This window comes from Hetaerina americana, unplaced genomic scaffold (genome assembly GCF_022747635.1).
Source record: "Hetaerina americana unplaced genomic scaffold, ioHetAmer1.1.p SCAF_3, whole genome shotgun sequence".
Classification (NCBI taxonomy): Eukaryota; Metazoa; Arthropoda; class Insecta; order Odonata; family Calopterygidae; genus Hetaerina; species Hetaerina americana.
The window spans coordinates 30,928,563-30,951,827 of record NW_027286874.1 but is presented as its reverse complement, the minus strand read 5'-3'; the positions used below and the strand labels follow the sequence as shown (position 1 = coordinate 30,951,827).

Below are 23,265 nucleotides of genomic sequence, written 5' to 3'. Positions count from 1 at the left end.
AACATCAGTTTTCTAGTGGATTAAATCAAACCAAAAAAATCAATATCAAAAATCCAAGTCATGCTGTTTGTTTTCTTTGATGTCGAAGGTGTTGTTCATCATGAATTTCTTCCTGAATGACAAACAGTAAATGACGAGTTCTACCTTACAGCTTTCAAGCATTTGAGTGATTGCATATGTCGTGTGCGACCAAATTTGATTTACGGCGATGGATGGATTCTTCACCATGAAAATGCACCTGCACATTCAGCATTTATTGTTCGCCAATTTCTCGCCGAAAATTCAATCACCATCCTTGATCATCCTCTTTATTCACCAGATCTTGCTCCCTGCCACTTTTTGGAATTACTAATATGCAAAAAGTGATGAGGGGACATCACTGGGAAGATGTGAGCACAATAAAGCAAGAAACGATGAGAAAACCAAAAAGCCTAAATGCCAAGGACTTCCTAGGGTGCTTTAAATATTGGAAAAGAAGATGGAATAAGTGCATAGCAACGAATGGAGAGTACTTTGGAGGGGACAAAATTGATTTAGACTAAAGTTTGCAATATAAAGTTTTTATGGCCTCAGTTTGCATATTTATTGGGCCGACCTCGTATGTTGTTTTGTACCCGTGGTTTCCTTGTCTTAAAATTGCTCAAGTTAATGAAACATCTCCATTGATACTAAATTGTACTTTCAATTGCCACTATATGGTAAAAAAGCCATGGATAATGGTGAAAATTTGTTTTATTTTTTAAATAATGTACAATTTTCTTTTTTGTGCTATCAGTTGCTGGAAGTTCTCCCACATCTGTGCTTTCTACTGCATCATCCATATAGAGCTGTGCGTCACATGGCGGCACGTTGTATTGGAATTTTTGCTTGTCTGGCTCCTGGGACAGTTGTCACTGCTCTGGTCAAGAGAGTGTTGCCATCCCTTGGTGCCATGCATTGTGATAGCCACCGAGAAGGGGCTGTAGAAGCAGTTGCATGCTTAGTTGAGGCACTTCAGTTCAATGTGGTGCCTTTCGTAGTACTTCTGATTGTTCCTCTTATGGGTAAGTTAGTTCTTTATGCTTCACAAGAATTTCTTTAATGTGAATTGACTTTTTATTTTGGATAGTTGGAAAACTTTTTTCTTGTTTTTTAATGGATATTTAGTGAGGATTAGCATTATACAGTACATGCTCTATACACATTAAAATCCAGTTGTACAATTCACAATCAAATTGTAATAAAGTAATAATGTCTAAGTCTTAAAAACTGATCAACATGTAAGGTCCATTTCACCAAAAAAAAGTAAATTTTTGAAGATTGGAATGGTGCAGTGGCTTACCTACTGACTTCCCTCTCAGAGGACCTGGTTTCAAATATCAAAGGCAGAAGATATTTTTCAGTGCTATTCCAATACCTTCTTGAAGTGCTTTGTAGAGAGCACTTTGAGTGAGTATACCATCTGTAGGATGTTAAGCTGTGAAACCCTTGGCGGTTTTCATTAAGAGTTGGCTAATACTGACACCAGGATTCTCTCTACTCTATTCTTTCCTGTCCATCTCCAATGGCACAAATGACCTCAGCTGTCATTTGTCTCCCCTAAAAACTACTAAGTAAATTTTAATTTATATAACCCTTTATTTTGTTTACTATATTCTCTAATATCTAACCAAGTTATTTAGCCCAATGCCTACATTTTTTGTTGTAAAACTCAAAGTACGAAGAGTTAATTAAAATTATGAACAAATAAAACTTAATAATTTTTATTTAAAACTACTGGTTTAATTGAATTCTCAACATCATCAGGTCTAATGCGACCTGATGATGTTAACTCTTTGACAAAACCTGTCTTTTCAAATAAAAATCAGTGTAACTTACAGTTTTTTTATCACAATTCATCGCGTAGTTCCACAAAGGTAGTCTGAATGCCATCAAGTTTATTTAAATTTTTAGTAAACAATATGACTTGAATATTATTTTTGTTAATAACAGTGGAAAAATGAAATTTTTTTTACAATGGAAAAATAATATTAATTCTGCCTAGATTGCATCAACTCACAATTGACTCTTTCCTTCTTGGAAAAATTTACTTCACAAATGAAATATAAGCCCATTATTCTACTATGATTATGTATTTTAAAGTCTTTTAAAGCCATAATTAATGATAATAATTTGAAGAAGTGTTTTGCTTGAGGAATTATCCTACGCAATTTTATTGTCACTCAAAAATCCAGATAGTTTTGCCAACGGGGTAGCAGTCATTATTGCATGTGCTTAATAATTATGGGTTTGATACATGCAATGTTTTAGGCCATAACATTTATTTAAATCCTTGCCAATTAACCCTTAGCCAAGGGAGAAGTGAGGTCACCTTTAATCCTTATGGTTTTCCATGGTATCTGATAAAAGCTAAACATTTTAGACAATCGCAGCATAATTTTGCTGGGTGTTATCATATTAACATATTCTGTATGATCATAATGACATGTTTTATTTAATTTTTTCAAGGACGAATGAGTGATCCAAATCAGCAAGTCCGTATGACTGCAACTCATGTATTTGCAACACTAGTCCAGCTGATGCCATTAGATGGTGTTCCAGATGATAAGCCTAAGTCAACAAAGGAGTCTGTGAATAATAGCTTGTGTGAACAAGATTCTATTTCATCATTCCCTGCTGAGTTGCTTGCTCATCGGGATAAAGAGCGTAGCTTTTTACAACGTCTCTTTAACCCGAGTGTGATAGAAAATTATAATGTACCTGTACCTATTCAAGCTGACCTTCGATCCTACCAGCAGGTTTGTGTATGGTTAGCTATTGATTTTGTGTTTTTAAGTAAATACTCGTGCAAAAAGTGCTTTTATCCTTAACAAAACGTTTTAAAAGATTTCACTGTCTACTTGTCAAGTCATTTTTCATAGTTTTGTAATGGACAGTTGGTGTGTCGGTGATTTTACTGTTCTAATATGGAATTTTAAAAAACCGTTGACTCTTATTTTGACCTTGGATGTTTTTTAAACCCAATCCTTTTTATCCTTGAATTTCTAAAGAAGGTTTACTATGTACTTATTTTAATAATGTATTATTTTGGAAGGCCCACTATTTCCATAGTTTTCCATTTATAATACTTTTTAAAAATATTTTTGAAAAGATAGTGTGTTTATTGTACATGACAACAAATGTATGGTGTTTTTAAATGCAGTTTTAATCAGTTCATTTTACCACCTTTAGAATAGAATGTTTACAAAAAATAATGATAATGTTATTTTTAGAATAAAATTTTATTATTTTAATCCCACTTCATTAGACTGACTATCATTTAGAAGTCTCGAATTTACTTATCACATGGAAACATAATTTTCAAATTTCCATAGTTTTCTCTTGGTTCAGACTGTCTCCTCATACAATTACAAAGGGGATTGATTCTGAATAGTTTAAGATCAGATGAAAATGTACTAATAATCAAATATTCAGTTATGGGAAACAAGAGAGGGTATGTTATTAGTGAATTACATTTTGTGTGGGCGGAATTGAAAATTCCACGGCTCCCGGCCCTAAATTTGAATTGTTGAAAGGGAACCAAAAAATTAGGAAGACTGTTGTTAGGAAAATTAACACTAATTTCAGAAAGTAGGGTTAATGGTTGTACCAAATTTGGTAATAGAATAAAATTACCCAGCTGTCAACCAAGTAAGCTGTCTGTTCAATAACCTCCTTAATCCAATATTGGGGGAACTTAATGGTAGGAGATTCTTAGAATCAATTAAAACAATAGTTTTTGGATTGATTCTCTATTTTTCAGATTTTGCATTATTAATTACCATTTTTGAAAATCTTAAGGTGTTGTTATTGCTTTTGTCAGTGATCAACATTTTTCAGGAATTATATTTTTAAGACTTTGTAGCTAAAAGCTGAGATAGAAAGCCAACATTATATTGATTTCTGCAGCAGAGCCAGATTATTTGATTATTATGAAGTCAATTTGATCTCATTAGTAACCCAAGGATTCTTAGAAGAGCACATAAGGGTAGTTCCATACTGTCACTGTTTTAAGTACAATTTATTTGATTTTTTAAATTTAAAAATGGAAAAATTAATTCTACAAAATGAATTAATGCTCATGTACTGTGCATAATAAACATTTCATGAGGCCTTTTATAAAGGCATAACTATTAGTTTCCCTCATTTTCATAGCACAGTTGTAGTGATATTAGTTATTAGTAAATTTCTTCACAGTGTAAGCAGTTACAGAGGAACCTCTTAATATGAGCATGATCCGTTCCACGACCTTTCTCGTAGAATGAAACACTCATTTAGTGAATCATTTTTATCCATTTAAAGTAATGTAAAATACAATAATGTGTTCCAAACTGAAAAAAATAAATTTTGTGCGAGGTTTATATTCAAAGAAAATTATACAGACATTATTTAGGACCATGGTTCATGTTTGCCTTTTCTCCTATTGTGGAATGAAACCACTGGGAATGTGAATTTGATTCATCAAAAACAAAAAAAGATTTCAAATAATCGATTTGGATCTCAGGTTTTCCCGGCGTATGGTATTCAAGAAGTTCTCTCGGGTTTCCCACCAGGTCAGGTTGCAGTACACCGACGTTTCAAAGGCTGACTCTGCCATCGTCTTCAGGGTGAAGTGACTTCACCCTGAAGACGATGGCAGAGTCAGCCTTCGAAACGTCGGTGTACTGCAACCTGACCTGGTGGGAAACCCGAGAGAACTTCTTGAATAATCAATTTGTTATTTATGATACATCCATAATTCATATTCCAAAGAAACTGCGGGAGATGCCGCAACAGTAACTTTTGACGGAGTCAACCGCTAATGTGCATTTCAATGCAACAGAGTGTAAAAATCATTCGTCTTGACTGGGATTCGAACCCAGATCCCTCAATATCCGGTCGAGTGCTTTAGCCACTTAAGCTATCAAGGCGTCCTCTTAAACTCTGAAATTTTGGGGCTTTTAAAGGAACTAGATGTTGTGACGAAATGCCGGACATACAATGTCACAGGCATTTGTATTCGTGCGCGACACGCCACAGTCCACGAGGTTAAAGCTAACTTTAAACACTTATGGTGTTTATACTTTGACAAATTCCAAAGAAACTGCGGGAGATGCCGCAACAGTAACTTTTAACGGAGTAATCCTCTAATGTGCATTTCAATGCAACAGTTTCAGAGTGTAAAATCATTTTTATAAGAAACCTCTTGAGGGACATTTGGTTTTACTGACACTTCTAATTTTTTTGAAATTGCGACATTACATTATCATTATGTAAATTTTAGTGTGCATAGCCTCTCTTTTTAGGGTGATGCTGCTCAATATATAATGCAACAGAGAATTATATGTATACTTCATCTTTTCCTCTATCATGGAATGAACCAACCTGGAATGCAAATTAGATTTGTGGAAGAAATGAAATGAATTAATTAGTATATAATTTATGATAATATGTAATTCTTTTTTGCTAAAAACTTTCAAGAAACATCTGTTTTTGCTAGATCTTCAAAATTTTGCAAAAATGTGACACAGCATTATGATCATAAAATTCATAGGGTGTATAACAACTGCCATATTATGGTGATACTTCTTTATGTATATTGCACCAGTTTCCCATGGTTTCAGCATGTCTCTTATTGCACAAGATGATTGTTGCTTTGCTGTTACCTCATCCTCCTCAGAGAAACTCTCCTCCACAACTTTTTCCTGTGAAACACAATGCAACTCCATAAATTCTTCAGTAGTCAGTTCCTGGCCGTGTTCCTCCTCCATAAGCTCATCAATATCATTGCTCCTCCATTACCTCCCTTCTCAGGCATTTGGGCAAAGACGAAATCTCTTTGACTACAGTCCCTATATCTGCTGCCTCAAATCCCTTAAAGTCAATATTATCAATGCTCTCTAGTTAAAGCTTCTTCCCAGCAGAAGTGAGCAGTCACTTGGTAATACTTTCCCATGCCCTTTTGATCATCTTAAGGCAGTCAACGATGTTGAAATGATATTTCCAAAACTCTCTCAGATTGAGATTTGTCCTATGTTACCTCATAACAATGATCAAAAGGTGTTTTAATGTAGTGCTTCTTACAGTTAGAAATAGCCTGCTGGTCCATTAGCTGGAGTAATGGAGTGGTGTTGGCTGTAATAAGCTGGATCTTGGTGAATTTAGAGCTCTTTACTTCACCATGACTTACAATGCTGTAAATATCAGTTCTTCTCTTAAACTTCTTGAACCACCCACAGCTTTCCTGCAATCCTTATTTTTCATCCATTGATGATCCTGGTGTTTTCTTAGCGAGGTCAGCAAAAATCACTTTCACCTTCTCACAAATCATATTCTCTTTGGTATCATCGCCTTGCAATTGTTTTTTGTTTATCCATATGAGGAGCAACCTTTCAACATTGTTTGGAGTACATAACTGTTGCTTAGAGTGTAGTGTTGTAACTCCCTTTGAAGCATCTATCCCCCTCAATTTTTCTGTCTTCTTAAGGATAGTACAAATTGTTGATATCGACTGATTGTATGCTCGCAATAGATCAGCTATGCTGACTCCTTGTTCTCTCTCTTGAATGATTTCACTTTTTATTTCTACGGTTAATTTAATTTTCTTTTTACTGTCTTCTTGAGTCATTCCTTTGGGGATATTTTTAAAACTAATCATTAAATATTTTTAAAACTGTGCATGAAAATTCACAAATAACACACCTGAACACAAGTTTGGGCAAATGTGCGAACACTAGCGATACTATCATGCTAGTGGAACTTGTGTTAAACGCAAAGGTAAACAGCCGATGGAATCACTCCTGGAATTCCCCTCTCCTTGTCACTCATTATGCGAAATGTCACTTGCTAAGCAAATTATTCTTGGGCACAATATTTTTGCTCATTATGCAAATTGCTCGCTATCCAAGGTGCTCGTTAAGCTAGGTTCCCACGTACCAAAATAATTACATGGTTTGTATAAAGAGTATCGGGAAAAGTTTCAGAAAAATAGATTTATATCAGATATTCATACAATGCCTCCTATGTACATCCCTTGAGCAGCGGCACACTTTTGCCAGTGGCCTTTCCATGATTCTAAGGCTCCCTGGTAGGGCCATTCAGGAAGGTCCTTTAGATTACACGTGCAAGCTTCTTTGATGGCACTTAGGGTCCCATGGTGGTGTCCTTTGAGGGAGAATGTCACTCTTGGGAATAGAAATAGTCTGCTAGTGCCAAGTTTGGACTGTAAGGGGGTTCAGGAACCATCACATTGCTGTTGCAGACACTTGACTGTGCTCTTGGCTGTCCGTCAAGACCTTTGGGACGAGTTTATCACAGATCTTTTGCATTGCCAAATTTTCAGTGAAAATGGTGTGCACTATCATCTTATCAATGCCATTACGATTTGCGATTATGCACACATGGGCTGTGGATAAATGAGAGTCTAAATTCATAAATAATAAGTTGGGCCAAAGGGTGTAATGTATTGTGCTGAACTGTGTTATATTTCAAGTTGGCTGAATTTGTTGGTAAATTTTTTAAATGTTAAGTGTCAATATATTTTTAATATAGAGAGCATTGAATTTCAGGCTGGTGTGAATTGGTTGGCATTCCTTAACAAATATGGGCTCCATGGTATTCTATGTGATGACATGGGCTTAGGAAAAACTCTTCAGTCCATTTGTATGCTTGCTGGTGACCATTACCTCCGTGAACAGGAGTACAAGGTATGGTTGTCTCTTAATAATTGATTAACTTTTTGTAAATTATTTTAGCATGTAAATAAACCATCATATCTCAAATTGTGAGTTGAAATATTCCATTTTTTTATCTTTTACAGAAGACTAAAAGTGTTGATTCTGTACCTTTGCCTTCCCTGGTAATATGCCCGCCGACTCTCATTGGTCATTGGGTGTACGAGGTTGAAAAATTTATTTCCAAGAAGTATCTTAATCCCTTGGCATATACTGGGCCACCATCCGAAAGAGAGAAGTAAGTTTTTGGTCATTTATAGTTTATCACTTAAAAGTTGTTAATCATAGGCCTTGAAAAATGACTAGTAACAGTCTAATGTGCTTTAATACCTTATTTGCTAAAGTCTATAATGCAACGGTCCCATCCAAGTTATTTTGGACTAACTGACCTCAGGCCATTCATAGTGTTATTTTCCATAGGTGCACCCTGTGATGTAAATTTGGAATGGAAATTTCTTCATAAAATAATATTCAATAATCATTTTCGATAAGGTTTCAATTCACTTGATTTGATCCATCCATATATTTTATTGTATTAGACTTAACAAGAAAACTAATGAATTTTTAAGAAATGTTTTCATGAAACAATCTGGTAGCCTTTAGTATATATTTTTTTCTTTCCAGGCCTTCTAGTGGCCCTGGCATGTGCTGGTTTGTACAGCATCATACCTTTCTCACAGAAAAAATTGTCACTAGCATTAGTTTGTTGTCCCTCCCAGGGCATTTTTGGCCAGCAAAAAACATTCCCTTGAGACATCAGTTCATCTCTGAAAGTATCCTTAACCATGGTCATGGTCTCTGAACCCAATTTTCTGAACTTAGCACATAATTTTATCATCTATCATTGCTCCATGGACCATGGTATCGTCAACTTGTTATGTGATCCTTGAGCAGGGGTCCAGTCTAGCCTTGTTCTGTATTTCCCAAAATCTCCCACCACTTTTCTTGCCACAAGCCATCTGCATAGGCAGGAATAATTATTTTACTAATTTTTAGGGCAGACCCTGTAGGTAATGAAACTTAAGAAATATGGCCTGGGAATAAAGAAAAGCCTCTTTGGAAGAGCATTATTAAAACTGAGAGCATGTAGTAAATGCACTGTGATATAAATTGGTTACATGAAGCTTATGCGAGCTCGTATAGCTTATTAAATGAATGGGCATGGTTGTAAAAGTTAACTCAGCTCCCTACTGATGCATGATCTTTTGAGAACAGTAAAATGCACTCACTCAATGATTTGAGTAGTTATGGCACAAGTATGTTTTCCTGGAGCTTTCTTCTTTAAAGCACAAGAGTTTCTTCAAAATTTCTCACCATCAAATGTAACATATTTCAGCTTAAAAAAATCTTTTCTATATACTATGAAGCACTGATGAAATGTATTTTTAGAATACTTAGATTCATTGTTTTGTATACATTTCTGAGGGATAAAGACGCAATGCTGTGTCAGTCATTCTTCCCCGTTGTCTTCCTTCGAGTGAAAAAATATGATTCAGGACCTTGCTCTCCTGTCCAATTACAAATATCAAATGTGTTAATTAAAATGATTGAAGTTATAAAAATGAAAATACATGTGTTCAGAATATTTCCTTGTGTGATTGATTTCAACTATGGGCTTGTTTAAAAATAATCAAATGGTAATAAAGGGGATAGATATTCTCATCTAATACTTAGAGATAAAAGTTGTAAAATGTTGAAATATTTATCAATTTCCAAATATTGTTCAATGCAGGTTGAGGGCTAAGGTGAATCGTTACAACTTGGTGGTTGCTTCCTATGACATTGTAAGGAAAGATATAGAATTTTTCGGTGACATTCAATGGAATTATTGCATTCTAGATGAAGGCCACATCATAAAAAATGGAAAAACTAAGGTAAAATATTGACTATCATTTTAATGTAATTTGTGATTTAATGTGGGTAACTGTTGTTTTCAATCATAATAAATTGGTAATTTAAAAGGCTGAGGTGATGATTCAAATAGATTCAGAATTTCAGACCTTCTTCAGCCAATAGAAAATATTATATATGATACCACATTTAGCAGAAAATTCTTCTAACATGCATGCTAATGTAATATGGTAATTTATTGTTTTGCAAAAAGTGTATGTGACCACGCACCTCACTGTAATCATCAATGCATTACAGTAGCAATTCAAAATCACCTCTAATATTTATTAAAGAATGTACAAAATGTCATAATAACAATTTAAAAGAAGTTAGTTCCTCAAATAATGTAACATTCATTAAATGGCTTGCTGTAATCTTGTACAAATCAAAGCATTACATTAAGAAATTATAATTTTAATCAAACTCTTATAAATATTAATAATTGCATCACTAAAACCAAGCATTTTTAGTGGCATATATACAAGGTTTTACTTCGAATGGAAGACAGAATCAGCACACAATTTAAATTCATAAACAGCATGTAATGTCATTTGAAGTTTGAATGCAGCTATTCCATTGGTAAATGAGTTTTAACGATCTATTCTGTGATGCAAATGATGTAGCCCCAGTGATGCACACTACATTGTTGACTGGAGACTTGATAATGAAAATGCTTGTTCCAATTCATATCTGGTTTTCCTGATATTTGGTGATCTATCAATAGTGAGTTGGCATAGGATGGGAGTTTCCCCTCATGCCACCATACAAACAATGCTGTCATACCCAACGACAGCATAGTTTGTTTGGTGCCAGTGGAATCTTGTCAATTCAAAGCAGGGCTGTGCTTTCACTTCTCATTATCCCACATGTATTCTAAAATCCATGATAAAAAATTTGCAGGAACAAGATAGAATTTTCCAATTAATTCAATTCACATTTCCTGGTCTAGTCTCATTTACTTTTCACTTCCTCACCTTATGTCATGACATCTTCATTCCAGATGCGCAACGAAATAATCTCATGAACTAGAATCTATAAATTTGCTTGGGAATGCATGGAATAAGATTTTATTAGGATTTTTCATTCTATAACAAAATATCAAATGTATTAATAATACATCAAATTGATTCCATATTTGTTATCAAACCATTACCAATGCTCTGAGAGATGAAAAATGTGCATATATCAAAATCTATATGTTCTAACTTAGTATATGCTTTGTGTTAATGTCATCAGTCATTTTATCATAAGAATAAATTTAATGAAGATATCTGTTTGTGATAAGTGATCACTCATTTTGTGACAATTTAATTAAATCTAGTGTTTTGATGAATTAAACTCTGTCATGAAACAAGGTAATGCCTCTTTGTAGCGGAAACATTGATCTGAAGCCATTATACGAAGTGTTCATATGGTGATCTCTCTATTGATATCCATCCGCTGAGTTGTACCAAAGATAGTTTTTTCTGACAAATTTTTCTGAGAACTATTTTTAAAAAGTATACTTAAAGTTTAATGTTCAACAATAGTAAAGTTCCAAGTGTTGTCTTCTCGTAAGATGCCAATGTAAAAGAATGGTTATAAAAGTCAATCCATATGTTAGATAACATTATTTAGGACTGTATATTGTGTTAAGTCAGGATCAGAAAAATATATACTTCGCAGAATATAATACACAATTGAATTTTTCATTCCAAGTACATTATTTTAATTATATGCATGCTGGATATCCCAAACTTCATTTTAAGTTGCATGAATAAAATTTTAGCAAGTATAGGTTATATCAAAAAGAGAACGTTGTCTTAAGAATTATCACTGCTACTCAGAAGAGCCCTTGGTTTGACCCTAGATGCTCTGAAATAATTCTCATGTGTAGAGACATGAATAATAGTCAAATTTATTTTGTTGGCCTTTTGCATTATTTTTGAAGATATTCGCAAAGATACAAGTTTTGGCACTATAGTTGGAATTTATACTCTTCTTATTCTTTTTACTGTTATACATTTTATTTTCTGGCATTTTGAACTTAATATTTTTAAGTACTCAATAATATTTAACCAAATAGGTGTTTAAAAAAAAGTTTTTAATGAGAAAAGGGGTTAATGACTAGAATGACAAGACCAAGTCTATCACTTTCAGTAAGCTGCCATGGGAAATGGCCTATATAGCTTGAATGCTATGATGAGCCAAGATTGAGATAAGATTCGGTACAGTGTGGGAAATGAGAAATTTGCTGTTATATACCAAATATACTATTTAACCTCTTCAAAGAGATGGTGAATAATGCATTCAATGTACCTGTGACTCAAACCAAACAGCCAATTAAGATCAGCTGTTGGAGCATAAAATGACACTAGAGGCAAGGCAGTGAATAACTTAAACCAGCTTCAGTAAATGCCAAAACCAGGTCAAAGAAAATTCTTTGATGGTACTTATCTAGGCTAAAGTATCCTTTTCTGATGATTCAGGAAGCAATCTAAATAGCCAAGTAGCTATATATTTTTAATGAGGAAGAAAGTTATCATTTCAGCTCTGTGTTGAAGAGACAACTAGCAATGAGTGAGAACAGACTACTTCATTTTTTTAACTTTTAAATATGGTCAACAGCTGTCTCAGTAAAAAAACATGTAAGGGCAATGAATGAAACACACTCTTCTGTTAGCCCCTTATGAAATTTTCTATAGGTAGAATAAAACATTTTCAAAGTATTTTTTTTTAATATGCTCAATGTAGTAGAGGAAATCTCAAAAAATTGTTTGTAGAAATCACTACTTGCTGTGAAAACCTTCAATCAAAGATAATATTCTGTGATATCGTATTTTCATACACGAGAAGGTCTTCTGCACTAGATAAGTGCATTCCTGTTTATTATCCTTTTAAGCAGTACTGCCATGCACAAATATGTGATGTAATAATGTACTAGAGGCATGTGATTGATGCTTGTCTGTGAATATATATGAAAAGCAAGATTGTTTTGCAAGTGTTATGGTGAAAAACATTATAATGGACCAGAAAAAAGGGTGGTAAGTAATGCTTAATTTTTTGCATTACAGTCCTCGAGAGCAATCAAACAGTTAGTTGCCAGTCATCGTGTTATACTCTCTGGCACACCAATCCAAAATAATGTTCTGGAGCTGTGGTCATTATTTGACTTCCTGATGCCAGGGTTCTTAGGCACAGAGAAACAGTTTACAGCTCGCTATAGTAAGCCCATCTTGGCCTCAAGGGATCCAAAGAGCTCTCCAAAGGAACAAGAAGCAGGTATGTATTTCATTAATAATATCCACTAATACTTACTGTTCATGTCTGTTCCTTAATGAATTAAGTTGTTTGTATGTGTTGTTTTTTGAATTCCTCTAAGTGATAAGTCTGTTCGGTTCTGCAGCTCCTGTTTCCAGTGATCTTTGAAACTAGAAATAAAACCGAAATATAAAACACATTAATGCCTATTAAGGCAGATTGTTTTCACTCAATAAAACCTCATCTAAGATTGTAATTACCAATGGAGCGTTACCAAGATGCCATAAAATGTTTTGGATCAAAGTATTATCCTTCTGTGTTGGCCTTTATTCCTACAGAAGACTGTTAAAACAGAATTGGATTAATGGGAAAGCCTTAGAAAAAGCTTGTTTTGAAAATTTCAGTTTTGAAATGTATCGTATCTACGACTTTATGCATTATGTTAAATTATCTTCTGCCAAAAATCCTTGTCTTTTGAAGTAACAGTACAAATGTGTTTGAATTTCTGCAGGTTACCGTTTCTTATTTGGGCGGTTCTCTAAAAATTCAGTAAATAATTGGCCATCTAATTAGTCAAGCATATAAGACTCTTTGAGGTATAATAATTAACAATATTCAATGTCAATACTGAATATATTTTTGGCTCAAAAGTAAATGTATATGGGTCTTTCTTTGTCAGTCGTTGCACATTAAAATACACACACTTCAGAATGTCTGTTGAGATTTCACAATTAATGAAGTTTAATTGTTCTCATCACATTCTTTTCTAAACTTAATGCTAGTGAACAATAATGTGCTCATTGCATTCGCTCACATATTATATGAACTGGTATATATTCCAAACTTAGGTTCTAAATTTATATTACGCTCATGCCACTCATTTGAGCTCACTGTGTGGATAGTTAGTACTATTTCCTCCATGATCTAGCTAAATTAGATGGTGTATCACAGCCTGAGATACATTTACTGTATTTATTACTATTACTGAGTTATTAATATTATGCTTTTCAAAAGGTTCTTATTCAAAGCATAAGACCCATGGAGTACTGTTACTCTGAGCCACTTTACTGTCATTTGTATTCAATAGAGAGTGTTATGTACTTCTGTCAAAAAAAGCTAAGTGTAGCTGTTTGTGAGATGAATATGGCCATCAAATATTAACAAATAGTTGCCTAATCGTTCCATAAAAATTCTGCCGCAAGAGAGGCAAGTCAATCAACTGGTTACATGGAGAGCAGGCTAAGTAGGGAAGGGGAAGAAGAGTTTTCATCTATTTTTTACAGCATTTTTCTATTCTTCAGACATTTCATCTTAGTCAAAGTTTTACTGTATTTGATTAGCCATGGAGCCCACTCATAAGTACAGGGACACCATTAGTTGGGTAATTTGTGAGTCAGGGACTTCCATTACCATATCCCTCTTATACTTATTTTATCCCAAAAACTTTCCATAACAAAGTCAAAATTCATTTGATATGTATCATCCAAATTGTGTGTATAGTGTTACAATTAATGTTTTTAATTTACTGGAAATGAAATCCACTAAAATCAGGCGTCAAACAATTCAGGTTGTTCCAGGCCAGTCAGAGCAGAATTGTGATAACTATCCTGTTTTTACAACATATTTGCATAATTTGCATTGCAGCCTTTTATTGAGTTTTTGGGGAAAGTGAACATTACCAATTCCTCTAGGAGGCTCTGCCAAAGAATCTGGAAGAGGTTTATTTCTGTAAATGTTGAGTTCTCCAGCATCCAAAATCCAAGGTGAATTTTTCTGTTAATGAACTTCATGTGCAGGCAAAAGCAGCAATTTATCATTAGGGGAATCATGTGTAAGATGATTTATTGTCTTCATGAGATTATTGCATTTTTCTAGTCTAATCAGGTTTTTCATCTTTTTTCTCTTATATTATCTTCATAATGTTCATGCTATCCTTTGAAGATATTTAGCAGCTCTCTTTTCATGCCATGCCATTTCAATAAATGTATTTATTCTTAGTTTAGTTGAGTAATTGAGTCCTCTTTTCTCAATTTTTATTCTAGTCATTGAGTGGGTTTGCATTTTCATTTCCTCGAAATATTCCTGTTGCCAGGATTTTCACACCCAGTTTTTTTCAGAGGAAGAGTTTCTTAAAAATTATCGACATGCATGTTGGGATTCCCAGAATTTAGTCATTGTTTCACTAGTCCCCCTTAAGAAACTGAGGCCTTTATTTAAATCTTATAACTTATGATGATGTGTAGATAAAATTTACTACAATGACAGTAGGTTCATTGAAGATAGTTTTATTTGGTACTTGTGCCTTTTGTCCTGAAAATATTGTCTAAATGTTAGATTTCAACGCATGAAGATATTTGCAAGGAAATAATGCAAAATATGTAGCTACAGATTTATTGAAATTCAATTTCAGGTGTGTTTTTATGTAATGGTCTACACAAAGATTTATAAATACCATTGAAATAGAAGCACGGTAAAAAGACAACCTAACATTAATAAATAACTTTAACAAAGTTCTGTAATTAGCTAAAAATACTTTGAACTAATAAAATTGAGTGTTTATTCACAACAAAATCATTCTCTGTTAAGGAATTTTAGTGATTAGGCTCAAAGTTCAGTACCAACTGATGGTGAGAAAGGCATCAATTATGATTTATTAAAGAGCAGGAGGTTCTGTCCACGGGAAAAATTATACACATTTTAACTGGCACAGCTAATATGTTAAGTATTGCAGTTTTAGACAAACTTAACATATATTCAGTGTTCATATTTCATATTTTTTTATTCTCTCGCCGTTCTTAGTGGACAGTCAAATATTTTAAAAACAAAAAACCCCATTCATGTCTACAACTTAAGAAAGAGGATTATCATATTTCAATTTGTAACTTATCAGTAGCAACTTCTGTTACGGTATCATAGCAAACACCTTTTCATAAACTGTGATAATAAAAAATCACTATCAAACTTAATCAAAGGTGCTCTCGCTATGGAGGCTCTGCATCGACAAGTCCTGCCATTCCTTCTTCGAAGAATGAAAGAGGATGTATTGCAGGATCTCCCACCAAAAATTACTCAGGTATGCCTGAACTATTATTTGTATGTCGATATCTACAATATACTAAGAAAAGAATGCGATAAATGTTTCGTTCCTTTCAGGACTACTATTGTGAACTTAGTCCTCTGCAGACTCAACTTTATGAAGATTTCTCCAGGACACATGCTCATCAATCTCTGGAAGAAACTTTATCAATTTCAGAGGGGAATGCAAGTGTGAAGAAAAATGCTCCTGGAGGAACACATATTTTCCAAGTAATTTTTTTTAAAATTCATATGCACAATAGGGCTATTAGCAAATATCTAATTTCCGTTGCATAGATTTACGGTTTGTTTTGTTTTTATTCACACCATCATTCGTAAATAAAATTGGATGGGGAAATATATTCTTGAAGGACCTTTTTATGATATACTTTTTTGTCGCAAAGTAATCTCAAATTTCATCAAATGTTCTTGTGTAATCAATATTCATTGTTCTCGTCAGAGATCAATTATCCTTTGCATAATTTTGATAATGTGATTTCTGTTAATATTTCTACACCATGGCATTCAGTTTAATGGTTTATAATTTTAGCGATGAAATTGAATTATTCCAGAGCATCGTCATTTCATTAATGTGCAAATACAGCACAACAATAGAAAGTTCTGCCATAAACCCAATAATGTGATGTTAAATTAAAGTACATAAATCGGTATGAAAATGCATATATCCTTAAATATTTTCTATGGCTGGTCACTCAAATCTAGAGGCTTGCATTGGGTTTTTGATTTTATTTTACAATTTTCATGGTATGCATACATAATCAGAGTTATGATAACCAACATTATTTATAAAGCTGTGATTTTTATTAGTTCTCGTAGTATTTTATTGGGCAAACAAAAGCATCTTAGAAGTAATATGTTTATTTTACTTTTGTATTTAACATTCTAGTGTCTAAATTTTTTGAGTAAATTACATTCTTACAGCTGTGGAGATTTTAAAATGTACTTTCAAGCAAATTATTAATTATATTTATGTACTAGGGTAGAAAAACAGAGTAAACATCAAACTATTGATAAAAATGGAGAAGCCAACAGTGTCTTAGTATACAAGTATGTTTGTATCAGCTATTAGCCTTGATACTTGAAGTACTTGATTTAATTACCCAAATTTGATTTATTGTGGTTCCATTTGCTTTTTTAGTCAAAAGGTGCATTTTTTCCATAATAATGTTAATGGTATTCATTATGCAATAGGAAATATAAATTAATGCAGGGGAGGACTCAAAGAGACTCGGACTGTATATTAAAGGAGAACTTTCATTGTTGTTCTGTATTAAATGATCAGCAGATTACTAATAAGGTTTTTTATAATGAGCAGTATTATCATTCTGATTTCGTTTAACACATGGTTGCATTCATTAAAATGCTAAACTGTTATGAGATAAAAATTTATTGTGCAAAAAAATGCAAAATTTGTATGACTTCTTACAGTATTAGGTAATTTTTATTTTTTTCAATGTTTCAGCAAAACTTTCCCAATTGAATGAAAGCAGCACCATTTTGCTCTATCTTAGAATATACTTAACTTTGGCTTCTCATTCACAGTCAGTTGAGGCTTCAGTCGTGTATTTCTTCATTTATAATGTTTAATGGAAAACACTTTTGATATTATAATTTTTTTGACTTCCTTAATTCCACAATTCTGTGCTCTTTAGGCTCTTCGATACCTTCAGAATGTCTGCAATCATCCAAAAATGGTTCTTAACCATCAGCATCCTGAGTATGAGCGTATAGCATACCAGCTAAGAAGTAGTGGGAGTAACTTGTCTGATATACATCATGCTACAAAATTGCCTGCCCTTATGTAAGTAGTGCAAGAGATTAGTTAACTGTAGTGCACTGTACAGTCAGTGACAATTTTACATAAGTTGAATGCTCAGAGAAAAGTTTACTAATTTATTTTCATTCATTACTTTGTGTTATCCAGTTAGTTTAATGGCCTTACTTTTCTTTAGTCATAAAAATATTTGAATTACCAATTCTTTGATATTATCCCTATTTTGGGTGATTCATAAGTTGTCACAATTTTTCAACAACAGCCTTAATAAATTTCTATTTTCTGTAAGTTTTGTTAAGAAAAAAGTTGGCACATATTTTTCTTTCCCAGATATTATGATTACAAGTAACCATTATTTAATTATAGTGGTGAAATAATATGAGTTTATTACTTCCACATTAAGCTTACTCTAATATCATTATCATCAATACGTATATGTGTGTAATCCTTCAATACATATATTTGTGTAATCCTTAAATAGTTAGAAGGCATGATGTCAAAAGAATTTGATATTCACTTTTATTGCGTAAACATGTACCAGATGCACCCATATAAGATCATTTCTATTATTAATTGGTAGTCTACTGTGTAAGGTAGGTTTTGGGTGGATGCAGGCTGAATATTATTTTCTTATCCATGCCTCACTGAACATTTTCTCCTCCCTCAAAGTCTTCAGCATTCCGTTGCCAATGAAATTGCTCTTTGTCTACCTTTCCTGCTTTCTTTGGATATATCCACTTTATTTGTGCGCCTCATTTTAAGTATTGAAATAAAGGAAAAAATCTTAGGCACAAAAATATTGGCAGAAGTGATAACTTCGTATGGAAGCAATATAATTTATTTTTATGTATGTGGTAAAAAACAGAATTTTCTGATAATATTCTTATAAATCACTTCATCAATATCAAAAATAGCCAATTAGTGATGAAATCAATAAATTGAGTCTCAAACATTACTGCCGATACCGTTTAACAATTGGATAACTCATAAATTTCTCCAATCTTTCCATCTCACCTTATTAGTACTCTTACAGTGTAATAACTTAGCCAAAAAATTATCTTATTTAGGCAGGAATACCAAGAAGTGCCACCATACTCTTCCTTGAATTCCTTGCACAAAATTCTGGCATGCCACACCTTCATCCTGAATTGCAATTTCCTGTTTTCTCAGTATCCTTGATTGCGTTTAGTTGTTAGGTTTTCATAAAAGTCTACTTTTAGCACGTACTCATTCTAGGAAAAATTCGGAATCTAAGTAAATTATATCTAAGTAATCATATGGTAAATTGAAAACTTGATATAGCTACTGAAAAAATAAATAGAACATGATTCTGATCCGTAGAATATGATCTGTATTAATACCCTTTCTGATCCATTTCCTAATGGAGACTTCCCAGAGAGCTAGTCTACTGAATTATTCATAAATTGAATATGTATTCATTATTTGTCCTAACCTGTTAAAAATTTCAATTTTTCTCATCCCTGCTCATGATATTCATAGTTTATTACCTTATAGTTATGCATACTATCATTTGTGAAACTGACACTTGAACTTTGTTGGTCATTACTGTTCATATCTTAAATTGTAGTTATTAGCCGCTCTAATCACTCTACGTGATCATTGATATGTCTTCAGGCAATTACTGGAAGATTGTGGAATAGGTGTTGTACCTGGAAGTGGTGCTGCTGGAGGAGACTTAGTGGTAAACCAGCACCGTGCCCTGATTTTTTGTCAGCTGAAGGCAATGCTGGATATATTGGAAAATGACCTATTCAAGTAAGTTAATGATAAATAATTTTTATACAGTATTGCAAATGTGCTGGCAGCCCTTGTGCTTGGTTACCGATGGTCTTCATGGTCTCATTTTAGCCAAATAAGTCGACATCATTCATCTTTCTATTCACATGAGACTTTCATTGAGCACATGTATGTCTCATCATCATTCAAGTTGATTCTTTTTTTTTTAACCTTGAATACCGTAGTGGAAAGTATGTTTCAGAATTCCATCCTGGATAACTCTGTAGAATACCCGATTACGTTTCATCAATTAAACACTGTGGAATATTGAAAAAATGAGTACTCACAATCTCTAATAAAATCTTTTTATCCTGAACTCACAATTACAAGTGGTTTATTGGGCATTTTTTGTGTCTGAACTAGTTTCATACCAGGAGCAATAAGTGCCCTAGTCTTTGAACAGCTTGAGAATATTATATGTCACAAAGCAAACACTATAATTTTCTACTTTATCTTTTTCAGTTCAAGTTTAACAATATCCATAAAGTAGTAAATTTTGTTGTTTTATATTAATAATTTATAACCAAATAAAATTACATGCTATCTACATTTTCTAATGCAATGATAATAAAAAATACTAATTATGTGCCAATGCTAAGTTGGATACCTCTAAGTATTCATGTTACTACCTGACTATGCAGTACCTGCAATTGACTATCCATGAATTCAAAATATTTAGGAATATTGCTTATGGATGCAAACAATTTCTCTAGACTGGCAAAAAATTTTGTTGAAAATACTTTTAATGTGCATAATAGCATTTGCATTGTAATGATAATGACCAATCATGTATTCCTTGTCTAATCACCATAAACATGCCTTAAAGATTTTCCAGTTTTCAAATGGGGCATACTGATAATTCTAATGCATCTTCTACAAGCCATTAGATGATGTTTATTATTAATCAGTGTATATTTATGTTTAATATATTAAAATAAAATTTTTTTAGCATTCCTGGACTGATTAGGGAAGTAGACTAAAATCTTATAAATGTGTGGATTTTAAGCTCATATACACAGCGTAAATTTCATACCATATCCATTTGTCAGTGTCTTATTTTTTATGCTTGGAATAATAGTACAGGTAGATTCACAGGGATTGCTTATAATGTATTTTAATAACTGTGGTGGATAAGTTGACTAAAAATAGCCCCAGCCAAGGACCACAATTTTTCTGGTTCTGTAATTCAAAAATAGTTTTAAAAAATAATCAAAAATACAACCAGTATTTATGACAGGAAGTTCCATATGGAATGTAATTCCATTTGGAATAGTTCTTTGGTCGTTTATCACGCTTTGGCTTTTTTTTCAATAGCCAAGCAATGGTTGCAATTGAAAGTTTGCTTATATTTCCAGATCAAATTGAGCCAATGTTTTTCAATTTGAGGTGATTGTCATAAAACCTGCTACGTATTTAATTGTCAAAGTTACTGTAATAATACTGTTCTCTTCACTTTAACATTAAGCTGCAAGCCCTCTGAGCTTCATTGCTTCTGATGACAATGGATCCAATTATATTTCTAGCATTTTTTACTTTGATTCAGAATTGACTTTATTTTAATGTCAAATATTCTTTCATTAAGTTCTTAACATTGATTTAATGTGATGTTTTATAACAAAACTTAAATTTCTTATTCTTTTTCTATCTTTCATTCCAAAGAGACAAAATGCTCCACATTTCTAGGTAGCATTTGTTCAAAATGTTAACTCTTATCGCTGATTTCCTTATTGTCCTCCATTTAAGATATAGTTTATGGTGCATGGCATTATATAGGAAGACATTTTTTTATGTAAACACAATTTATTTCTATTATCGCCTTTAAATATGAAAAACATAGTGGATAACATTACAATTTTAAAGAATAATAAGTTCTTCATGATTTTCATTTAAGCGAGCCAGTTATGTTATGTCACAACTTCCTTGTTTACATGTATGTCATCGCAACCTGTAAACAGCTGGGATCCTGACTAAGATATGGAAGTGATACAGATTTTTGTGGAATGAGTTTATATTGCAATATGACACCCTTTAGGGTATCTTAAAAAAAAAACAAAATTTGGCTACTTTGAGAATGGGGTGGTCAAATTATGTATATTTATTATTTTTTCTTGAATATATTACCTGTGTAGTTCTTCTGGCTGGGAGATACTGTTTTATAGTTCATTGTCAGACAAGACTGAAGAGTAGAAATGGATTTACAGGCATAAGTAATTGTAGGCGCTATTTTCCCCTACTTCATTTATGTCAGGAGAAAGCTCTAGAAAAGCCCTGATACAAAATAAATGAATTTCTGAATTAAAATACCTAAAATAAATCAATAGCACTATCTCATAATGCCATTGGAAGCATCTTGGTTTCTGTAGATAGCTTTCTGTTTATTAGCTAATGCCCGGCTCTCATTGATTTGGTCTAACCCTAAAGGTATCAGTGTGAAGAGAATGTATTTATACATGCAAAGGAAATAAATGCCTTCATTTTATTTTATTTTTAGAGCTCATATGCCTACCGTATCATACTTGAGATTGGATGGAAGTATTCCTGCTGGAGTTCGTCACTCAGTTGTGGCACGCTTCAATTCAGATCCCTCCATTGATGTTCTCCTACTGACGACTCAAGTTGGAGGTCTTGGACTCAACCTCACCGGGGCAGACACTGTAAGTGAATCTCCTCATTTATCACCAAAGAGTCAAGCAATAAGATTGGTTCAGTCAGACCACACAACCTATAGATTGAAAAGCTTAAATCCTAGTTCAGGCATGAATTTCGTGCTACTGTGGTGTACATTTTCCTGGCATTGTATCATCCTTGCAATATGCACTCGGGTGTCAGGGCACCTTGATCTAAATTATTGCCATTAGACCAATGCTTAAGTAAAATCACCTTTTAAAGAAGTCAAAATACCCTTGCTGTCCTATAGTTTTTCATCTCAGTTGGTGGGCAGCAATATAAGTATTATTCTATTTGTTTGTGATTTAATGGGCTTTGACTATCTCAATTTGAATGTGTGTATTATTATAATATTATTGTCATTTCAGGTCATTTTTGTTGAGCATGACTGGAATCCCATGAAAGACCTGCAGGCAATGGATCGAGCTCATCGAATTGGTCAGAGAAAGGTGGTCAATGTTTATAGGCTTATCACTAGATCAACTTTAGAAGAAAAAATTATGGGGTAAGTGATAATTAATTTTGATAAAATCTCATTGGTACATATCACCAGTCAATGCTATTTAGGTCTGAAAATTTTCATGACTAAGTGTTGTTTTTTCAGCCATATATCATCAAATCAGTACGTTTTTTTTTATAAAGATCAAATTGCAATGGAATTATTGAATACCGTGGAAGCTCACCTATCAAACGAGTTTTCACACAAGGAAGAAAAAGCAAATGGGAATTCCCAGAATAATGCATGCCTGCTGCTTCAGTTGGTATATAGCATTTCTGCTAGCATCTTACTGTCGCTAGTGATCATACATTTTTCCAAACTTTTATTCAGACCTATAATTTTTGTGCATCATTTAATAGCCCAGGCAAAAATGTTCCAAAAAAAAACAATCAAAAATTTCCTGAAGTAGAAGCTGTGAGAAGATAGTCATAAGAAAATAAAAATAACCGTAGAAATGAAAAGTAAAAATCATTGAACAGGAAGAATGAAATGTGGGTGTGGCCGCTTTAACATGCTCATACAATTGGTCTAAATCAATGATTTGCACTATTCTCAAGAGCAAGGTCAAATTA

General features: G+C 33.3%; 1 protein-coding gene across 2 annotated transcripts in view; it reads left to right on the top strand.

The window, feature by feature from the left end:
* Hel89B (histone acetyltransferase 1) overlaps positions 1-23,265 on the top strand; it is a 68,757-nt gene that overhangs the window by 39,987 nt on the left and 5,505 nt on the right. For both annotated transcript variants that reach the window (XM_071588679.1, XM_071588680.1), the window contains exons 17-28: positions 776-1,043; positions 2,488-2,777; positions 7,566-7,703; positions 7,817-7,968; positions 9,463-9,604; positions 12,674-12,881; positions 15,833-15,933; positions 16,014-16,166; positions 17,609-17,757; positions 19,366-19,506; positions 22,019-22,181; positions 22,563-22,699. In XM_071588679.1, coding sequence (XP_071444780.1) covers positions 776-1,043; positions 2,488-2,777; positions 7,566-7,703; positions 7,817-7,968; positions 9,463-9,604; positions 12,674-12,881; positions 15,833-15,933; positions 16,014-16,166; positions 17,609-17,757; positions 19,366-19,506; positions 22,019-22,181; positions 22,563-22,699 — 2,042 coding nt within the window. The remainder of the gene's footprint in view (positions 1-775; positions 1,044-2,487; positions 2,778-7,565; positions 7,704-7,816; positions 7,969-9,462; positions 9,605-12,673; positions 12,882-15,832; positions 15,934-16,013; positions 16,167-17,608; positions 17,758-19,365; positions 19,507-22,018; positions 22,182-22,562; positions 22,700-23,265) is intronic.